We start from the raw sequence: 19,648 nt of genomic DNA, 5'->3' as shown, positions 1-19,648 counted from the left end.
CCTCCAGCAGAACTGCCTCTCTGTCTGTCGGGTCAACTTCGCATTTCAACTAGGTGGATCGTGCGTGCATGCATGAAGTCGCACCCTGATGCTGTTGGGCAAGTGGGCCGTTTGTGCTGTGTATTTTAAGCACTGGTGGCTGTTATTGAAATGTAGATTTTGTAAACTACAAATTAAAACGTGGGTTTGCTTTTCTCGCCCAGGGCCGGCCGGTTTTCTCATGAGCTAAAGACCTATTTGGGGTGATGAGACTGGGTTCTTCCTCGAGTAGAGATGTGGAATGTTTAATTCCAGGGATTGGCAAATTGTGCTGTTTGGTAAGACCTCGTTCAAAAAAAGACAAGCTAGTCGTGCAAGTAATTAAATTGAAAGTTTTCTTTGTCAATTGTGCAAATATAGATCTTTTCCCTTGACTTTTAAGGGTTAACCAAACTAATATTAAGTTTTGAAGTAACTGCATGTAGGCGTATAGTTCCTCAATATTTTATTTTCCTTATTATGCCAGTTACTGTTACTGATTTCCATATAAGAACCAAAACATAGATCTCCGAGAGAAATGGAAAAAAAAAAGTTGGCTTTGGAAGTGATTTACATTTATTTATTTATTTTGCATTTTGGATCACACCCAGCGATGCACAGGGGTTACTCCTGGCTCTGCATTCAGGAATTACTCCTGGTGGTGCTGGGGGCACCATATGAGATGCTGGGGATCAAACCCGGGTCAGCTGTGTGCAAGGCAAACGCCCTACCTGCTGTACTATAGCTCCAGCCGCAGGAAGTGATTTACTTTAAAATATTTGGGGCGGGGGGCATGGGCTTACTCCTAGCTCTGTGCTCAGGTATCACTCTTGCCCATGCTGGAGGACCTTACAGGGTGCCATGGATCAAAACAGAGAAAGTTATTTCCTTTTCATCTATATAATTTGGTCAATGACAGTATCAAAGCTAATCAAAATGAGAGTAAAATACATAAGGTATTGGTTTGAATTACTTTTATAGATTGGGTAAATAAGCCAATCCCTTAAAATAAGGAATAATTTGATAGTCAACAGCCAGGCGTGCCACCTGGGTACTCACTTGCTAGTAATGAGAAAAAGCAAGACTGGAAATTTATGCAAGTGGACTTTGACACAAGTCACCAGAAACAACAATGATATATCAATAGTAATAGTAATCTGTTTCTATTACAGATTCCAACTCCTTATGGCAGACATAGTCAGACACCTATTTTGAGTTTATCAAATCTCCATCAAATTTCTTACTTTCTTAGTTATTCCTACTTATCAAAATTTAATTGATGGCCAATTAACTGGTCTTCTCTACCACATAATGAAAAATTGTTTATTTTATTGTGGCATCATGACTTATAGTAACGTTAAATTTAGAGTTTTATACTTACACTGTTCCACCACCTTCACCATGTGTAGCCATTCCTCCACCACTGTCCCAAGGTCCCTTCTCCCCAACGCCTTTGTTTGAAACCTCAGTTTACAGTTCTGCGAGCAATGTCTCGTGGTTTGTTCCCTTCAGGGATGTCTGTTCCCTGGGTTTATTTCTCTCTACTCGGGTATGAGTGAGATCAGTATCTGTCTTTTTCCATTCATCTTACTTCAAGTAGTGGGACATCCTTCAGTTCCATCCAAGTTACACTGAACTTTAACATTTCATTTTCCCCCATAGTCTAGCCATATTCCATTGTGTATATCATAATTTTTTTCTTTCTCTGTGGGTAAGAAAAGGAGACCCTCCCAGTGGTGCTTGAGACCCAGATGCTCCACTGGCTATTCTCTGTCAGGCAGGTGGTGGGGTGGGGGTGGGGGTGAGGAGCAGGGGCACCCTCAGGACCATGCCTGGCAATGCTCAGGTCTCTCTAGGACTGCATCTAGCAATGCTCATTTTCTGTTGGGCAGTTGGGTCATTTCCAGGTCCTGGCTATTGTCAGCACCTTATTTTTAAGTTACAAAATCCAAGTGTGTCTTCAGAAACCCATTTACATACTGATGCTGAATTTCCCTTTTCTCTTGGTAGCTGATAATAAGAAACCAATAAGTGATCCAACACTTTGCCTTTTCACTGAAACTCAGGGAATAAAATACTTACCCTTGTCTTGAGCAGACTTGAGTCCAGCCGACAATGCAGCTCTTAAGTGATGACATCAGCACTTCCTCTGGACAACACTCTGCAGAGTGTCCTTGGACAATAACAAAATTTGGGACAGCTTCCCTCCTCTCTGTTGGGGTGCAATTGCTCACTTATTTAGACCTCAAGAACCTCAATAGCTCCCAGTAACTTTATGGAGTTGGAGAGTGAATAAAATAAGTGTGCTATCAGAAATGGTCACTAAAACAACCGTTAGTCCCTTTTTTTAAAATGTCATGTTTATATTCTCTTCTCTGGACTGTATATTCCTCGTGGAAGAAAACCCACTGTCCATTTGATCTGTATAGTTCCTACAGAGACCCAGACAAATAATAAACTTTTGGGGGGACTTAGTAATTTTAGCAACATTTAAAAAAAAAGTAGAGGCCTGGGGCCAGAGAGATAGTAAAGCGGGTAAGGCACTTGCCTTGCATGCGGCCAACCTGGGTTCAAGCCCCAGTATCTCATATGGTCTCCTAAACCCTGCCAGGAGTGATTCCTGATGTAGAGCCAGGAGTAACTGAGTATCACCAGGTATGCCTGCCCCTGCCAACCTGCCCCACAACCCCCCAAAAATAGAGGCCTCCAGAAGAAGGCCCAGGGCCACTCCCAGTGATTCTTCACCCATTGGTGTGACACTGACAGTTTGGTGCTAAACCCAGTGTTGCCTGGCACACCAGGGTCATTCCTGAAAGTGCTGGGTAAAGTTTCTGGGATCCGACTGTAGGCCTTATGCGTGTAAGCCCTGTGCTCCTGCCCTTTGAGCTATTTCTCTTTTTACAGAAACACTCAATGAAATTAAACAGTTAAAAGCATGAAATTAGGGGGGACTGGTGAGATCGTACAGTGGGTAGCACACTTGCCTTGCATGGGGCCAGCCTAGGTTTGCACCCCAAAACAAAACACAAGACAAAATAGAAGCTTGAGGTTAGGTGCTGGAGAGATAGTAGCGGGGTAAGGCACTTGCTTTGCACAGAGCTGACGGGTTCACTTCTGGCACCCCGTATGGTCCCTGAGAACCACCAGGAGTGACACCGAAGCACAGAGCCAGGAGTAATTCCTGGGTGCTGTAGAGTGTGGCTTGAACACATCACATCACACACACACACACACACACACAAAATAAAATAAAAGCATGAGATTATAAAAAGGCCCTCCCGTTGATCGTCGATTTGCTCGAGCGGGCCCAGTAACGTCTCCATTGGAGACTTTGTTGTTACTGTGTCTGGCATATCGAATACTCTCGGTAGCTTGCCGGGCTCTCCGAGAGGGGCGGAGGAATCGAACTCGGGTCGGCCATGTTGGCCGCTTGTAAGGCGAGCGCCCTACCCACTGTGCTATCGCTCCAGCCCAGATTATAGGGGTCAATGAACAATGTCTGTTTTGAAATGAAGATTCAAGTTCTTAATAGACTTCGATTACAAAAGAACCTAAAATTTGCTGTAATAATCTATTATGATCTCTGAACATCTATGTTTTTTCTAATTGGAGAACTGGACAATTTGGATCTTAAAAATATTTCCCCTAAGGAGAGAGTGAACAGGAAGGAAAGTGACTCCGATACAGGGAGGCTGGGGATGGTGGGGTGTGGGGTTTTGGGGGATGGTGGGAGGGAAACGGGACATTCGTGGTGGGAAATATACAATGGTGGAGGAATGGGTGGATCGTTGTATGACTGAAACCCAACTATGAACAGCTTTGTGATGGTCTATCTCATGGATATTCAATTAAAAAAATTAAAAAAAATATTTTCCCTATGCTCCCTTTGCTCAGTAAATCAACATGTATTACCAAGCACCTGCTCATGTTCAGTTTTACTCAACACCAATCTTACGGTTGCAGGCACAGCAAGAAAAAAGAGCTGACATGTTGCAGTTGACCCAAGTCCTAAAGAGAAATAACGGGCTGCTTTAACGGTGTGGTACTACATACAGTATGTGCCCTGTGAGTGGGGGGTGTGGGGAGATGGTACAGAGGGGAAGGGGCTTGTCTTGCACATGGCTGAACTGAATTTGATTCCCAGGTGATTCCCCAAGCACTGCCAGGAGTGACCTCTGAGTACAAAGAGTAATCCCTGGGCATTGCCGGGCATGGCCCCCAGACAAACAAAGAGAGAAAACCCCCTGAAGACTAAGAATTAAGAGTTGGGGCCACCACATTCAAAAGAACAAAAGCAACCGATGCTGGCGTGGATGTGGCGAGAAAGGGACACTCCTTCACTGTTGGTGGGAATGTCCACTGGTTCAGCCCTTCTGGAAAACAGTATGGACGATTCTCAAAAAATTAGAAATTGAGCTCCCATTTGACCCAGCAATACCACTCCTGGGAATATATCCCAGAGAGGCAAAAATGTATAGTCGAAGTGACATCTGCACTTGTTTGTTCATTGCAGCACTCTTTACAATAGCCAGAAACTGGAAGAAACCTGAATGCCCAAGAACAGATGACTGGTTAAAGAAACTTTGGTACATCTACACAATGGAGTACTATGTAGCTCTTAGAAAAGATGAAGTCATGAAATTTACATACAAGTGGTACAATATGGAAAGTATCATGCTAAGCGAAATGAGTCAGAAAGAGAGGGATAGACATAGAAAGATTGCATTCATCTGGGGGATATAAAGTAACAAAGTATGAGATTAATACCCAAGAATAGCTGAGATCAGCACCAGGAGGATTACTCCATAACTTAGAGGCCAGCCGGGTATCCTAGAGGAAAGGGCTGTTCAGATAGAGAAGGGAGCACCAAATAAAGGATGTTTGGAGGATCCTCCCAGGAGGGGAGATGCATGTCGAAAGTAGACTATGGACTGAACATGTTTGCCACTCAATGCCTCTTTTGCAGACCACAACACCCAAAAGGAGAGAGAGAACACAGGGGATTGCCCTGCCACAGAGACAGGGGGGATGGGGGGGTGGGGGTGGCAGGATATTATCCATGGTGGTGGAAAATGGGCACTGGTGGAGGGATGGGTATCTGATCATTGTATAATCGAAACCCAAGCACAAAGAATTGTAAATCTACAACTTTAAAAAAAATAAAATAAAATAAAGGGAAAAAAAAAAAGAGTTGGGGCCAGAGCAGTACAGCAGTAGGGAGCTAGCCTGGCATGCCCTCGACATGGGTTCAAGTCCCAGCACCCCGTTTGATTCCATAGTCCCACGAGGAGTGAGTCCTGACAACCACTAGGTTTGGCCCAAACACCCCACGCCTGAAAAGAAGGAACTCAAAGTAGAGCATTGAATAAGGAATGAACACTCTGCTGGCAAGATTTCATCACTGCTTATATGTGGACTTTGTAGGTGTCAGCTGGAGGCTTAGGCCCCCCAAACCAGGGTCAGACATCGGGAAGGCCATTTGCGTACGGATGGGGCTAGGCCTGGCTTTCTTAACCTTAAATGTTCATTAAATCACACCAAGGAAGTCTTGGGAAAATATCCCAGGCCAGGCTCCAGCTTCACTGCTTTGAGGGATACCGGGCACATTTGTGCTTTCCTAGATTATTCTCTGAGTTCTCATTCAATTAAACACTTTCACACTTATTGCCCACACTGGTCTGTATTGAGTTCTCATCTTTGGATTTGCAGAATTTTAGAAGGATTCGTATCTTTCTTTTATTAAAAGTTAATTATTGGGGCCGAAGCGATAGTACAGCAGGTAGGGTGTTTGCCTCATCTGCAGCCGACCCGGGTTCAATTCCCAGCATCCCACATGGTCCCCCAAGCACTGCCAGGAGTAAGCCCTGAACATTGCCGGGTGTGGCACCCCCCCAAAAAAAGGCAAAAAAAGTTAATTATTTTCTTTTAGTTGTATTTCCTTTCCTTTTGTTGTCCCAGTGACTTGGGATTGTATACAGGTGGTTGCAGTACTCATACACTAGAGTCTTCTTGCTTGCTGACAAGGTGAGGGTGTCCCGCACTTCAGCTGTGGTGCTCTCACACTCTAGGCTGTGTAACCAGAGATCGCACACTTCTTTGTAGCTCCAGGAGCCGAAACAGCGTGAAACTGTGTGTATGGGGACTGAACACCCGGCCTCAGATTCGCGAGGTAGGCATCTCTGAACTCCAAGCTAACACCAGATACAGCGAGTTTTTGTTTGTTTGTTTGTTGCATTTTGGGTCACATCCGGGGATGCACAGGGGTTATTCCTGGCTCTGCACTCAGGAATTACTCCTGGTGGTGCTCAGGGAACCATATGGGATGCTGGGAATCGAACCCAGGTCAGCCACGTGCAAGGCAAACGCCCAACCCACTGTGCTATCGCGCCAGCCCCTAAAGAGAGTTTCTTAACTAATGAAATAACCTTTACAATAATGGAGATATTAAAGTTTTGCTAATATGAGCAAATGGAGTATATTTAGATTGTGGCTAATACTATAATTCAGCAGTGAAGGCTCAGTTCACTTAAAATTTGCCATATTACGGTAAAGGCCTAAGGCTATTTTTGGACTAAATTTAACTGACTTTGTTTGCTGCTAAAGGCCCTCCCGTTGATCATCGCTTTGCTCGAGCGGGCCCAGTAACGTCTCCATTGGAGACTTTGTTGTTACTGTGTCTGGCATATCGAATGTTTGCTGCTTTAGTGTGACTATAGATCTCTCTTCACTATATGCAAATGAAATTTCAAAGTGCATACATGTATAAGCTACTCCAAATCCCCCCCGAAAGTGTTTTATTGAATTCACCCAGGACTTTGGATTTCACACACACATTCTCTCTCTCTCATTCTCTCTCTGTCTCTGCCTCTCTGTGTCTCTCTCTCTCTCTCTCTCTCTCATATTTTGGTCATACTTCATGGAGGTAAAGGCCCTCCCGTTGATCGTCGATTTGCTCAAGCGGGCCCAGTAACGTCTCCATTGGAGACTTTGTTGTTACTGTGTCTGGCATATCGAATACTCTCGGTAGCTTGCCGGGCTCTCCGAGAGGGGCGGAGGAATCGAACTCGGGTCGGCCATGTTGGCCGCTTGTAAGGCAAACGCCCTACCCGCTGTGCTATCGCTCCAGAGCTCAGGGCTTATTCCTGGCTCTCTACCCAGGGATCAGTCCTGGAGGACTTGGGGGACTATCTGGGATGCTGGAGATCGAATCTCAGTGCAAGTGCTTTACCTCTGTCGTATTCCCCTGTAGTATACTCTGGTCCCAGACAAAGTACTTCTAGGACTGGAGAGACAGTTCAGTGGGCTGAGCTCACGGCGGTATGCTTTATGCAGAAGGTCTTGTTTCCATCCACACATAGTCTGTTCCCCTAAGCACAGCCAGGACTAACTCTTGAGCACAGTATCAGGAGTAGCCGCCAAGAATCACTGTCCACATCCCTCTTCCAAAATGTTTTTTTTTTTCCTTTTCGGGTCACACCCGGCGATGCTTAGGGGTTACTCCTGGCTCTGCACTCAGGAATTACTCCTGGCGGTGCTCAGGGGACCATATGGGATGCTGGGAATCAAACCCGGGTCAGCCCTACCCGCTGTGCTATCGTTCCAGCCACCCCAAAATGTTTAAGTAGTTGTAGGTATCAAATTATTTTTCAAATTAGAAATTAGTTTACTTATTTAAGTGAAAATATGAATTATAGTGGTGTACAGTGACTAGGGTGCTTTCATTGCCTGTGGCTGACCCAGGTTGGATCCCCGGCTTCCCATGTGGTTCCTGAACACTACCAGGAGTAATTCTGAGTGCAGAGCTGGCAGAAAGCCCTGAAGACCACCAGGTGTGGCCCAAACTCTGTCCTCCAAATATAATGTTGAAATACTTCTTTTTTAAAAAATAAGGGAAATGTTTTTTTCTTTTTTTAATGTAGGAGTATTGCTATTTATTCAGCCATTGTTTAGAAGGGAAATATTTTCTAATCACTGGTATTTTCAAGTCTTGTAGCAGACTTGAGTTTCTATGCCTCTGCAATATACCCAGACCCATATGTATGCTTAGTCCTAGAATTCATGACCCAAATTCTCAGAGGGTTGAAAAGTGTTCTTCCTCTATTTCTTGCAATCTCAAGGCTACTGGTCTCATTGATGTGTCTATTATTTACGTATTCACAAAAGGCAGCCTGTTTATGGTTCAGGTATAAAGTGTAATTAGAAGAAGCAAACATTTTAAACAAATATGGAATTTTTTTTTTTTGCACTACAGAATTTCTCAAATCGTGGTGTTAGTAGTGTTTAAAAAAATTTTTTTTAACCCAAGCACAAAAATTTGTAAGTCTACAACTGTACCTCATGGTGTCTCACTAATAAAATTTTTTTAAAAAAAGTATGCATACATAAAAAATAAAGCAATAACATTGGAATAAAAAAATAAAATTTTTTTTTAGCATAATGATGGGCTGGAGCGATAGCACAGTGGGGTAGGGCATTTGCCTTGCATGCGGCCAACATGGCCGGCCCGAGTTTGATTCCTCCGCCTCTCTCAGAGAGCCTGACAAGCTACCAAGAGTATCTCACCCGCACGGCAAAGCCTGGCAAACTCCCCGTGATGTATTTGATATGCCAAACACAGTAACAAGTCTCAAAATGGAGACGTTACTGGGCCTGCTCGAGCAAATCAATGAACAACGGGAGGAGAGTGAGTGACAGCATAATGATGATCACTGCACTGTAAAATTTTAGAAGATGCTTGGCATTTTTTCAAACAAGGCTTCAGTAATTAATTGTGAAATATTGACTCACATCAAACAAGAAAATGCAGCAAATTTTGCTGCAGTATAAGTAATTGGTCATATTATTGGCAAGGTATTGATTTTTTAATTTTGTCTTAACATTTTACTTATTTAGGCACTGTGATGTACAATACTGTTAGAGTTTCAGGCATACAGTGTTCAAGGACCACACCCTCCACCAAAATCTTTAAGTCCCTCTCATACCCCCAGCCCCCACACTTGGCAGACTCAGTTCTATGTGCCAATTATCAGGATCTGTTCCCTTTGGCCATTTGTTATTCCCTGACTGTGATTCTTTATAACCCCCACAGGAGAGACATAATTCTGCACATGTCCCTCTCCTGGCTGACTTCATGCAGTATGATACCCTCAAGTCCCATCCATGTCAAATTGCATGATTTCATCTTTTCTTTTATCTAATATTCCATTGTTTATATGTGCCATATCGTTATCCACTCATTTGTTCTTCGGCAATTGGGTTGTTTTCAAATCTAGGCTACTATTAATAGCTCTGTAAGGCACGTTCATTTTTGACTCAACCACTAGTGGAAAAACTTCGAGTGTAGGTTACCCAAGGACTGTGGAAGGGACCTTGAATAAAGGTCATTATGAATAGATTTGCCTTGGAGTTCACAACAAACTTTAAAAAGTCCATTGCAGACAGACTCAGGACAGGATCTCAGATTGGAGGCACACTGGGAATGTGTGGGAAGGAGAAGGAAAGGAAGAGGCTGGGATCAACCAAAATAGTTTTTGGGCTTCTGACTCCATTTTTTCTGCCTTCTCCTCAGAAATTTTTTTTTCTTTGCCTGCCAACCTGTCAAGTAGAAAGTGGATGGAGTAGGCAGGCAACTGCTTTTTAAATTTTTATTTATTTATTTTTTTGCTTTTTGGGTCACACCTGGCGATGCACAGGGGTTTCTCCTGGTTCATGCACTCAGGAATTACTCCTGGCGGTGCTCGGGGACCATATGGGATGCTGGGAATTGAACCCGGGTCGGCTGCATGCAAGGCAAACGCCCTACATCTATCGCTCCAGCTCCCAGCAACTGCTTTTTTAAAAAATGCAGCAGCTCTGTGAAGTCAAAAGACTCTCAGGCAGGAATTTGTTCTGTTGGATGGCTTTCTTTTGAACATTAAGCCAAGAAACAGAGACCTGGAGGTGGACCATGTTGAAACATGAAGTGTATTGGCAGGAATGAAGGTGCGAATGGGATGGGGTGGGTTGCAGATGCGGGGATAATAGATCACAGGGCACAAGGCATCTGGGGGAGGAGGGGACAAATGAGGACATGATGCAGAAAGGAGCGGATACACTGTGTCGCTTCCATATGATAGGTACTAAACAGGGAGGAAGTGGCCTTGCATTTCCTCTTACAGGCTGCTGTGCTTGGAACCATCTAGTGTAACAGACACTGTAACTTGATCATGAAGTAACTGAGTTGATTCTGAATTCACTTTGCAGTTTAGCATTGAGTACTATGTGAAAATACAATTTGAGGGTTTAATTATTATTTTTTAAACTCTATTTGCTTTTTGGCTACTGCATCACAACTGGCGGTACTCAAGTCTTACTCCTGGCTCTGTGCCCAGGGGACTATACTGTACGTGCTGCTGGAGACCAAACAGGGCTGATTGCCTGCTAGGCAAGCACCTTAATCCCTGTATTGTCTCTTTGGTCCTGCAGTTTGAATTTTAAATGGATTAGCAAGTGAACATTTGACAGCAACCCATTTATCATTTGAAGTTTATCCATATTAACCCGTCATAGCTTTTGACTCCTTTGAGACTTCATTTGCATTGGATGTATCTTTGAGAATTTTAGCTGTACCCACTGTTAGTCTTGTGACCATTTAATTTCTCATTGGATGCTTACAAAAGTGTACTGAAGGATAAAAAGAGAATGATGCATTCAAACCAGTTCTATCATTTGGCAATTCTCATACAAACCTTACTTTGTTGAAGAACACATCTTTTATTTATTTTTTATTATTTATTTAGCTTTTTGGGTCACACCTGGCAACGCACAGGGGTTACTCCTGGCTCTGTTCCCTTTGGCCATTTGTTATTCCCTGACTGTGATTCTTTATAACCCCCACAGGAGAGACATAATTCTGCACATGTCCCTCTCCTGGCTGACTTCATGCAGTATGATACCCTCAAGCCCCATCCATGTCAAATTGCATGATTTCATCTTTTCTTTTATCTAATATTCCATTGTTTATATGTGCCATATCGTTACTCCTGACAATGCTCGGGGGACCATATGGGATGCTGGGAATCGAACCCAGGTTGGCCCGCATACAAGGCAAATACCCTACCCTCTGTGCTATCACTCCAGCCCCAGAACAGATCTTTTAAAAAGATATTTTGATTATTTGGTTGGTTTCTGGACCACACCCAGGACGCTCACTGGCTATTCCTGGATCTGTGCTCAGGAATGACCCTGGAGAATGCATAATACTTAGGTATGCCCCAAGTACCTTATTTCCTGTACTATTCCTCTGGCCTAAGACAATTTGGTGGGTTTTTTGGTTTGTTTTTTGTTTTTTGCTTTTTGGGTCACACCCGGCGATGCACAGGGGTCCCTCCTGGCTCCGCACTCAGGAATCATTCCTGGTGGTGCTCAGGGGAGCATATGGGATGCTGGGAATCAAACCCAGGTTGGTCGCGTGCAAGGCTAACACCCTCCCCACTGTGCTATTGCTTCAGCCCTGACAATTTGGTTTTAATGATGTGTTTTTTTCCCTCTTTCCCCACTGACCCCCATTTCCATGACTAACCAAGTCACAGAAATCTCGCCATTGTTTGGCAAGAAGAGCACTTACGGGATCAGTGCACCATTTTGAGTCAAAGAGTAGCTGAATTGCACCAACTGCCGTCATTTCCCTGGTCCATTTTTGGGTTTCTGAGAATCCTTTCTGGGTTTCATGAGTGCCGTATGGCCAATGAACACAGTCTGAAAGAGTTAATTTAATTCTATAAGGCCAGAGTTTCTGTGTGTTCATTTCTATTACATCTCTGGCACTCCATGGGCACTGTGCTCACTGAAGTCAGCACTACAGTTTGATGCCATCTGCAGCCTTTTGGGCCTTTCCAGGTAAGTTCTGAAAGAATTCTTGGATCCAAGTGATAGTACAGTGGTAGGGCTCTGCTTATATGAGGCTGAACCAGGTTCGATTCCTGGCATCCCATATGCTTCTGGGAACACCACCGGGAGTGATTCCTAAGTGCGGAGTCAGGATGAACCCCTGAGCATGTGTGTCCCCAAAAGATAAAAAAGTTCTGAAAGAATTCTCAACAACTTGGCTGCTCATTGGAATCAGCTCTGAGGCTTCAAAAAATGAAACCTATGTCATAGTCCCAGCACTGATTTTCATGATGACCTGGGACTTAACGTTTTGTTTAGGGGCTCAGGGGACACTCCTGGTTCAGTGCTCAGGGGACCAGAGGGTGCCAGAGATCAAACTTGGGCAGTGATCCCAGGCCTCCAGTATGCAAAGAAAGAGCTCCAAGCCACTCACTGAGCTATCTCTTAGGCCTAGGAATTGATATTTCGAAGTTCCCTCTAGTAGATTCTAATTTGTAGTCACTGGAAATGAACCATTTGTGGACTCATTTCACTTGATACAAAAACATATGACTTACATAGAACTTTAAAGTTTAATACAGGTAACAAATATTTATTGAGAAACCTTGCTTTAATACAATCAATTCAACAGTTCAAATTTCAGGGGAAAAAAATGGGGTGGGGGGGTTTGCTTTATTTTGTGCTAACAGCGCCATCTAGTGTCCAAATAGAATATTTATCCTCTTCTGTTTAAAGCTAAACAAGAAGTTAAAAAATACTAAGAAAGGTAATACTAAAAAATACATGTAGACAAGACCATTCTTTCATAGGAAAACTAAGGTTTACAGAAATAGTTTCATGGGAAAAGTAAGATTTACATAAATAGATATGATGGGATTTGCAAGGTTGGAGAATCATTTTTGTAGTTATAAAGTGCTTTTTTGGTTACAAAGAGATTTCATTAGAGAAGCCAATACAGAAACAAAACATTTTGCAATACTTTTTTTTGTCTTGTTTTGGGGCCACACCCAGTACTCAGGACCTACTCCCAGCTCAGTATTCTTGGGTTGCTCTTGGAGGGGCCTGAGTGACTACACAGTGCCAGTAATAAAGACTGAGGACCATATTCATGCAAGGCAAATATTTTACGACATGCACTCTGAATGGCATTCATTGCAGGTTTCTATTTTTTTAGTATTTCTCCTGAATACATGAAAAAGGAAACTAAATATAATAATTCTGTTGAATAATTTACAGAAATTCTTTTTTTGTGTGTGGGGACCACATGGATATTCAGTTGGCGGTTGCTTCTAGTGGTGTTGGGGGGCCAAGTAGTCCCTGGTGGTGCTGAATCGAACCCTGGTCTTCTCCATACAAAGCCTGCACTTCACCACTGAGCTCTTTCTCTGGTACTGCAATTCTTATTTCTTGGATGTAACCCAAAGTATTTTGTTTTACTCAGAAATAAAATTGAAAATAATTAGGATGATTTTAGCTATGCAATGCAAGAGGAAGATTATTAGAAACTACTAGTTTTTTTTTTTTATAAAGAATAGACTTTTGTCTCAAAAAGTGACCATCTACATGGCTTATATCATGTTTCACCCATGAGATTGTAAGCACCCTGAGGAAAGGACTGTGTCTTTTTTCCTATCTCTGTGTCTCCTAAATCCTCTAGCATAACATTCTGGACACAGACGATTTTTTGAGTATGTGAGTTTAGTTTGACTTTTGTTGTTGTTGGGGCCAGAGCTGGTGGTGCCAGGGGGGAGGGATGCCAGGGCGGGGCTCAAACCCAGGGGCTTGCACATGCCAGGTCTGTGCTCTGCCTCTTGAGTACAGACAAAACATTTCTGGCCACAAATGAATTCATTTTTAGACGGGGCCTCCTGCCTTGAAATAAAGAGAGTTCCAGGGCTTCCTTTATAGTTACTATTGTTTGGCTCAGAGACCATATGAGCTCAGGCCTCAGGAAGTGGTACCAAGGTGCCTCCAATGTACTTCACCTGTGAGTCTGGAGGGACCTTCACTGTGGGAACCACTCTTAGGGCAAATTTTAATTTTCTTTTAGGGTCGCACCCGGCGAAGCACAGGAATTACTCCTGGCTCCTGCACTCAGGAATTGCTCCTGGCCGTACTCGGAATTGCTCCTGGCCGTGCTTGGGGGACCATATGGGATGCTGGGAATTGAACCCCGGTCGGCTGCATGCAAGGCAAACACCCTACCCGCTGTGCTATCGCTCTAACCCCACTTAGGGCAAATTTGGGGTGGTGAGTGAACTGTAGATTTCTCTCTATAGAATATAAGATTCATTCGCCCAGAAAATAGAAAATATTGAATATTTACTTTCTGGAAGCATTTTCCTAGGTATTGTGGGCATCATATGAATTTATGTCTAAAAATTCTTTGGAGAGGCAGGCTTGGAATTGGTGGAAGAGAATAAAGATTCATGTTTCCCCTTTCTTTCTTTCTTTCCTTTTTTTTTTCCTTTTTGGGTCACACCTGGCAACGCACAGGGGTTACTCCTGGCTCTGCACTCAGGAGTTACTCCTGCCAATGCTCGGGGGACCATATGGGATGCTGGGAATCGAACCCGGGTTGGCCGTGTGCAAGGCAAATGCCCTACCCGCCGTGCTATCGTACCAGCTCCTTTCCCCTTTCTTTACCCTGCCCCCATTAGCATCTTTCCTCCCTTTTTAAACACCTAATTTGATTATTGATTACACTTTAAGAAGCCAAGAGCTCTTCAAGTCCCCTTCTTCCTCAACCTCTGGGGCAAGTGGAAAACTATACCCTCCCATCACTTCTGCTCCTAGTTTGCATCTCTTCCTTTCTCACTGCCTTATACTATTCCAGACTTTTGGGCAGCAGGGGAGGAGCAGAAAGGTACATATTTTAGGGGCAGATAAAGAGGACTCTTGCCTATTATGCAGGTGACAATTAACACCCAGAGAGAAGTTCTTTCTTACTAGTTTATTAACAACCCTTCAGTTTTAGAATTTTGGGGTAAATAAGGAAGAAATCTCTCACCATAATATCCAAAAGAAAAGGGTGCAGACAAGCTGGCAGCGCCCTGTTTTGGCTACAGAATAAGTGTACTGTGCAATATTGAATGTTTCAATGAAGAAAATGTTGTTTTTCAATCTTAAACACAGTTGGCACCTCCTAAGGTTGACTCCATCTACCCTGGATAAGCAAATCGCAAGTGTTGACTTTCCTTCATCATGTGAGTTGTATGGTAGGATCTCGTACGGCTGAGTAGAAGCTGCTTTAACGAACCCACCAAGGCTACCGCCATCAGTAAATCCCGGAAGGTGATGGATCTCCCACCAACCCCCTTTGCATTGTTTGGTGAGTTCGTGAGGTTACTACTGATGCCTCCTGACCCAAGCTATTGGCCCTAATTCGCCTGGCCTAACCATTACTATCATAGCAGGGTGCTGGGGAACATGCTGGCTTTCCCCAAAGTAGGGATGGCAACTGTGCGACATCTTTGGTTCATCTGTATTGTTTTCTCACATTTTGGCTGGAATCTTTAAAAAAAAAAACAACAACTCTACATCTCTACATCTTTCTGGCAGCCAAGACGGCAAGAGTCCCCAGCTGACATACTTAAAGCACTCTTTTCTACTGGTCCAGCAGCACGGGAACTGACTCAAATCCAGTTGCTTGGAAACCACCTTGTTTGGACGTTGTGTCCCTTGCCACCACTCACCCCATTCCATCGCAGGCACCCAGACATCCTTAAAGTTCGTCACTCTCCACTACGCTCCGAGAAGAGCACGAGTACACTATTGTGTTTTCCATGGAGGAAAAGGCCGAGAAAATGTCAAGCCCTTTAGTGGTGAGAGATCCGTAGCGACTGCCGGTGGGCCGGATGGACATGGGTGGCGGGATCTGCTGATGCCACTGAGCTGAAAAGGAAGCAAACAAGGCGTGGTTGTCAGGGAAACAGTCAGGGATGCGCAGGAGCGTCAGGGATGTCAGGGATGTCAGGGATGCGCAGGAGCGTAACCCGGCTCCATTCCTGTCCTTGCTGTGGGTCCTGGGCGAAGCAGTGCAGTCCATTCGGGTCTGAGGTGCTTTACGTGCATGAGAGGGCAAGAGAGTCGCTCCTCCCTGTAAGAAGTAGAAGCACCGGGCTGCTGCTTTGGCTTTTTGTTTGTTTGCTTGTTGGTTTGTTAAGGAGCCATACCTGACTGCGCTCGGGACTTACTCCTGGTGGTCCATGGGGGACCACATCGGGTGCTTGTATGCAAGGCAAGCACCACACTCTCTGTCCTATCTCTCTAGCCCCCCGAACTGATGACTGATGATCTCTTAAGCCCCTAAATCTGAAGCCTAACATTTGAATCCAAAAAGATCTGAGCTTTTTTTTTTTTAAAGAATGTTATTTTGGTAGGACTACTCTATCCTTCATCTGATGGTAGAATTGGGCACTAAATCTTTGTGGAACAAATTAACCAATGAACAGGGCTGGCGAAATTCTGTTGGGCGGAAACAGGCAGTGGGAAGGGGGTTCCAGTGGGTGACCGGTGGCAGCATGGAGACTATACGCATACTGAATGCTCCGTTGTATAGCACACAAACAGTCTGAAGCAACTGTAGATCCCAGGCGAGAAGTCCTCTTTTTTTTGGCTACACCTGGTGGTGCTCCTGGGTTGCTCCTGGATTTTCACTCAGGAATTTTTCCTGGTGGTTCTAGAGGGACCATACCAGGTCTTCTATGTGCCAGGTAAATGCCCTACTCACTTGGGGCTCTGGCCCCAAGTCCTCTTTAGAAGGTGATGCTCATTGTAAAATACAAAAGTATTAAGGTGACTAGGATAAAATGTCTTTTAAAATCTCCTAAGCCCTGAAATGCAATCAAATCAATTCATTTATGGAAACATACCACACCTAGCCTTGTATTAAAAAAATTCTCTCTTTGGGGTGGGAGGCAAACCTGGCAGGGCTCAGAACTTAGTCTGGCTCTGTGCTCATGGGGGTACTGTATGATGTGTTAGGGACTGAACCTGGTTGGCTGCGTGCAAAGAAAACACCCCAGCTGCTGTACTACTGCTTTGCTCCCTAAAGAGAATGTTTCTAAACGGTCTATCACAGGCTGACGTTCAATGAGACCATGACAATACCGTAGATATCCAGCCTCGCAGTGCAGGACACGATGCCGGCTTCATTCTTGGCTGACAGTGTATACCAGCCTGCGTCTGATTTCTTCGCTGGCTGAATGAAGAGGCAGACGTAACCTGTTGCATCCTGGTGCATACTGGAAAAAAGAAAGAACAGAGGTGTACTGTTTCTGGGAGCAGAAAGGGCTTATTTACAAAACCTCCTGGGGCAGCTCTGTGCTTGCTCTGATCTCTCACCCTGACCCTAAGGAGAAGGAAGTGGGGCTCAGTTGAAAGTGAGATGCAGAGGCCACTAGGGCAGCTGAGACCTGTTCTTGCCTTCCCCTGTCCCCTCTTGAAGTTGGAATTCTCACCACTGGTACTTAAAATGGTTACACCCAAGGTCTATTGAAAACTCCTGGCAATGCTCAGGGGTTACTCCTGGCTCTGCACTCAAGAATTACTCCTGGTGGTGCTTGGGGGACCGTCTGGGATGCCAGGGATCAAACCTGGGTCAGCTGCACGCAAGGCAAGCTCTCTACCCACTGTACGATTGCTCCGGCCCTAGGAAATTCTTGAAAAACAAACATAGGGGCTGGAACGAGAGCACAGCAAGCAAGGCATTTGCCTTGTATACGTGGCTGACCCGGGTTTGATTTCCAGCATCTCATAGGGTCCCCCAAGCACCGCCAGAAGTAATTCCTGAGGGCATGAGCCAGGAGTAACCCCTGTGCAATGCCGGGCATGACCCAAAAAGGAAAAAAAAAAAAACAAAACTGCAGATGAATGTCCAAAGACAGACGGACTGTTTGCTCCAACTGTTGTTTCCGAATGTAGTGAGACATGCATGTCAGTCACCACAATGTGCAAATCAACATGCTTCTTCCTTCTGTTTTCCTCTATAATACTTCTCAAATTTGGATGCATATGCAACCATGGATAATTGGAATTTTAGGCTGGGTTTGATTTGGTACATTCATTTAGACTTAAACATTAACTCCAGAATATTCTGGTATAACTTACATTGTACCCATACACTTCCTGGATGCTAATAATTTTTTCAAACTTATCAGCTACAAGTTTTCCAGGACAAATTCAGTTTACTGTGAATCACTTTTGGCAGACATTTTTGTACGCAAACTAAATTTTGCTTACTTAATCTTTTATGGCCTGGAGCGATAGCACAGCGGGTAAGGCATTTGCCTTGCACACAGTCAACATGGCCAACCTGAGTTCGGTTCCTCTGCCCCTCTCGGAGAGCCCGGCAAGCTACCGAAAGTATCTCGCCCGCACGGCAAAGCCTGGCAAGCTACCCGTGGCGTATTCGATATGCCAAACACAGTAACAACAAGTCTCACAATGGAGACGTTACTGGGCTCGCTCGAGCAAATTGATGGACAACGGGAGGACAGTGACAATCTCTTATGGCATACAGCTAAAATAGGCCAGGAATAGCTCAACAAACCAAGTTCATGCTTTGCACACAGGAGCCCTGAGTTGAACTCTGGCACTGCAGGGTCCTCCAAGCATGCTCCGGAGCAGTGCCGGAGCACTGAGTCAGGGTAGTAGCCCCTGAGCACCTCTGGTTATGCTGCTCCCTCATAAAGAACAGGGGCCAGAGAGATAGTACAGCAGATAAAGTGTTTGTCTTGTATATGGCCAATGTGGGTTTGCTCCCCAGCACCCCAAACAGTCCCCTGATCCCTGCCAGGGGGGATCCCTGAGCTCCACTGGGTCTATGGCCAGAAGGAAAAACAAACAAAAAAACCCCAAACACACAAACGGAAGTATACCTTCGAATATCCCCAAAGAGCAAAGAATGGTGAGGGGAAGTCAAACAAGGCACCGCTTTGAGGATTGGGTTCTGCTCTGGGAAACTAGCTTCGCAGTAAGCACTTGCCTTGCACTTGTCAGGCTCTGGGATTGATCCCCAGGACAAAACACAAATAAGAAAGTAGAGCTTAGAGCTACTTAAAAAACAACCAAATAGTGATAAATAGAGAAAGTGTATCACTGCCTTAATGTTTTGTTTTCTCTTATTTTAGGTCTTTATTGTGAAAGTAGATTTTTTAAAATGTTAATATGACTGAGAAAATATGCAGGATCTTTATAAGTGTCATATATATACATATATATATATATATTTGGGGGGCCACACCTGGCGATGCTCAGGGGTTACTCCTGGCTCTGAACTCAGGAATCACTCCTGGCGGTGCTCGGGGGACCAGATGGGACTGGGAATCGAACCCGGGTCAGCCGCATGCAAGGCAGATGCCCTACCCGCTGTGCTATCGCTCCAACCCCAAATGTCATATATTTTTAACTTGAAATTTTAGTGTGGTTTTTTTTTTTGGCTTTTTTTGGGGGGATCATATCTGGCGATGCACAGGGGTTTCTCCTGGCTCTTCACTCAGGAATTACTCCTGGCAGTGCTTGGGTGACTATATGGGATGGTGGGGACTGAACCTGGGACGGTTGCGTGCAAGGCAAAAACCCTACCCACTGTGCTATTGTTCCAATCCCTTGGGGATCTTTTTGGATTGCTTTTCTGGGAGAGCATGTTTGGTGGTGCTCAGGAGATACTTCTGGTTTAGTGCCCTGAAGTCATTCCCCAAACTGCTCAGGGAACCATGTGGTCCTGGGAATTGAACCTAGGACCTCACTCATGTGAAGC

The 19,648-nt window shown here is 44.6% G+C and overlaps 1 protein-coding gene across 1 annotated transcript in view; it reads right to left on the bottom strand.

Moving 5' to 3' along the window:
* Window positions 1-12,463: 12,463 nt before the first annotated feature.
* The window catches only part of MYPN (myopalladin), a 90,075-nt gene continuing 82,890 nt past the window's right edge, over window positions 12,464-19,648 (bottom strand). Inside the window, exons 19-20 of the mRNA XM_056113402.1 lie at window positions 16,999-17,132; window positions 12,464-15,780 (exon numbers count right to left, since the gene is read on the bottom strand). Of these exons, the coding sequence (XP_055969377.1) occupies window positions 15,611-15,780; window positions 16,999-17,132 (304 nt within the window). The 3' untranslated portion in view covers window positions 12,464-15,610. The remainder of the gene's footprint in view (window positions 15,781-16,998; window positions 17,133-19,648) is intronic.

This window comes from Sorex fumeus, unplaced genomic scaffold, assembly GCF_029834395.1.
Source record: "Sorex fumeus unplaced genomic scaffold, SorFum_2.1 ptg000020l, whole genome shotgun sequence".
Classification (NCBI taxonomy): domain Eukaryota; kingdom Metazoa; phylum Chordata; class Mammalia; order Eulipotyphla; family Soricidae; genus Sorex; species Sorex fumeus.
The sequence above is the reverse complement of the archived record's forward strand: the minus strand, read 5'-3'. Positions and strand labels throughout refer to the sequence as shown.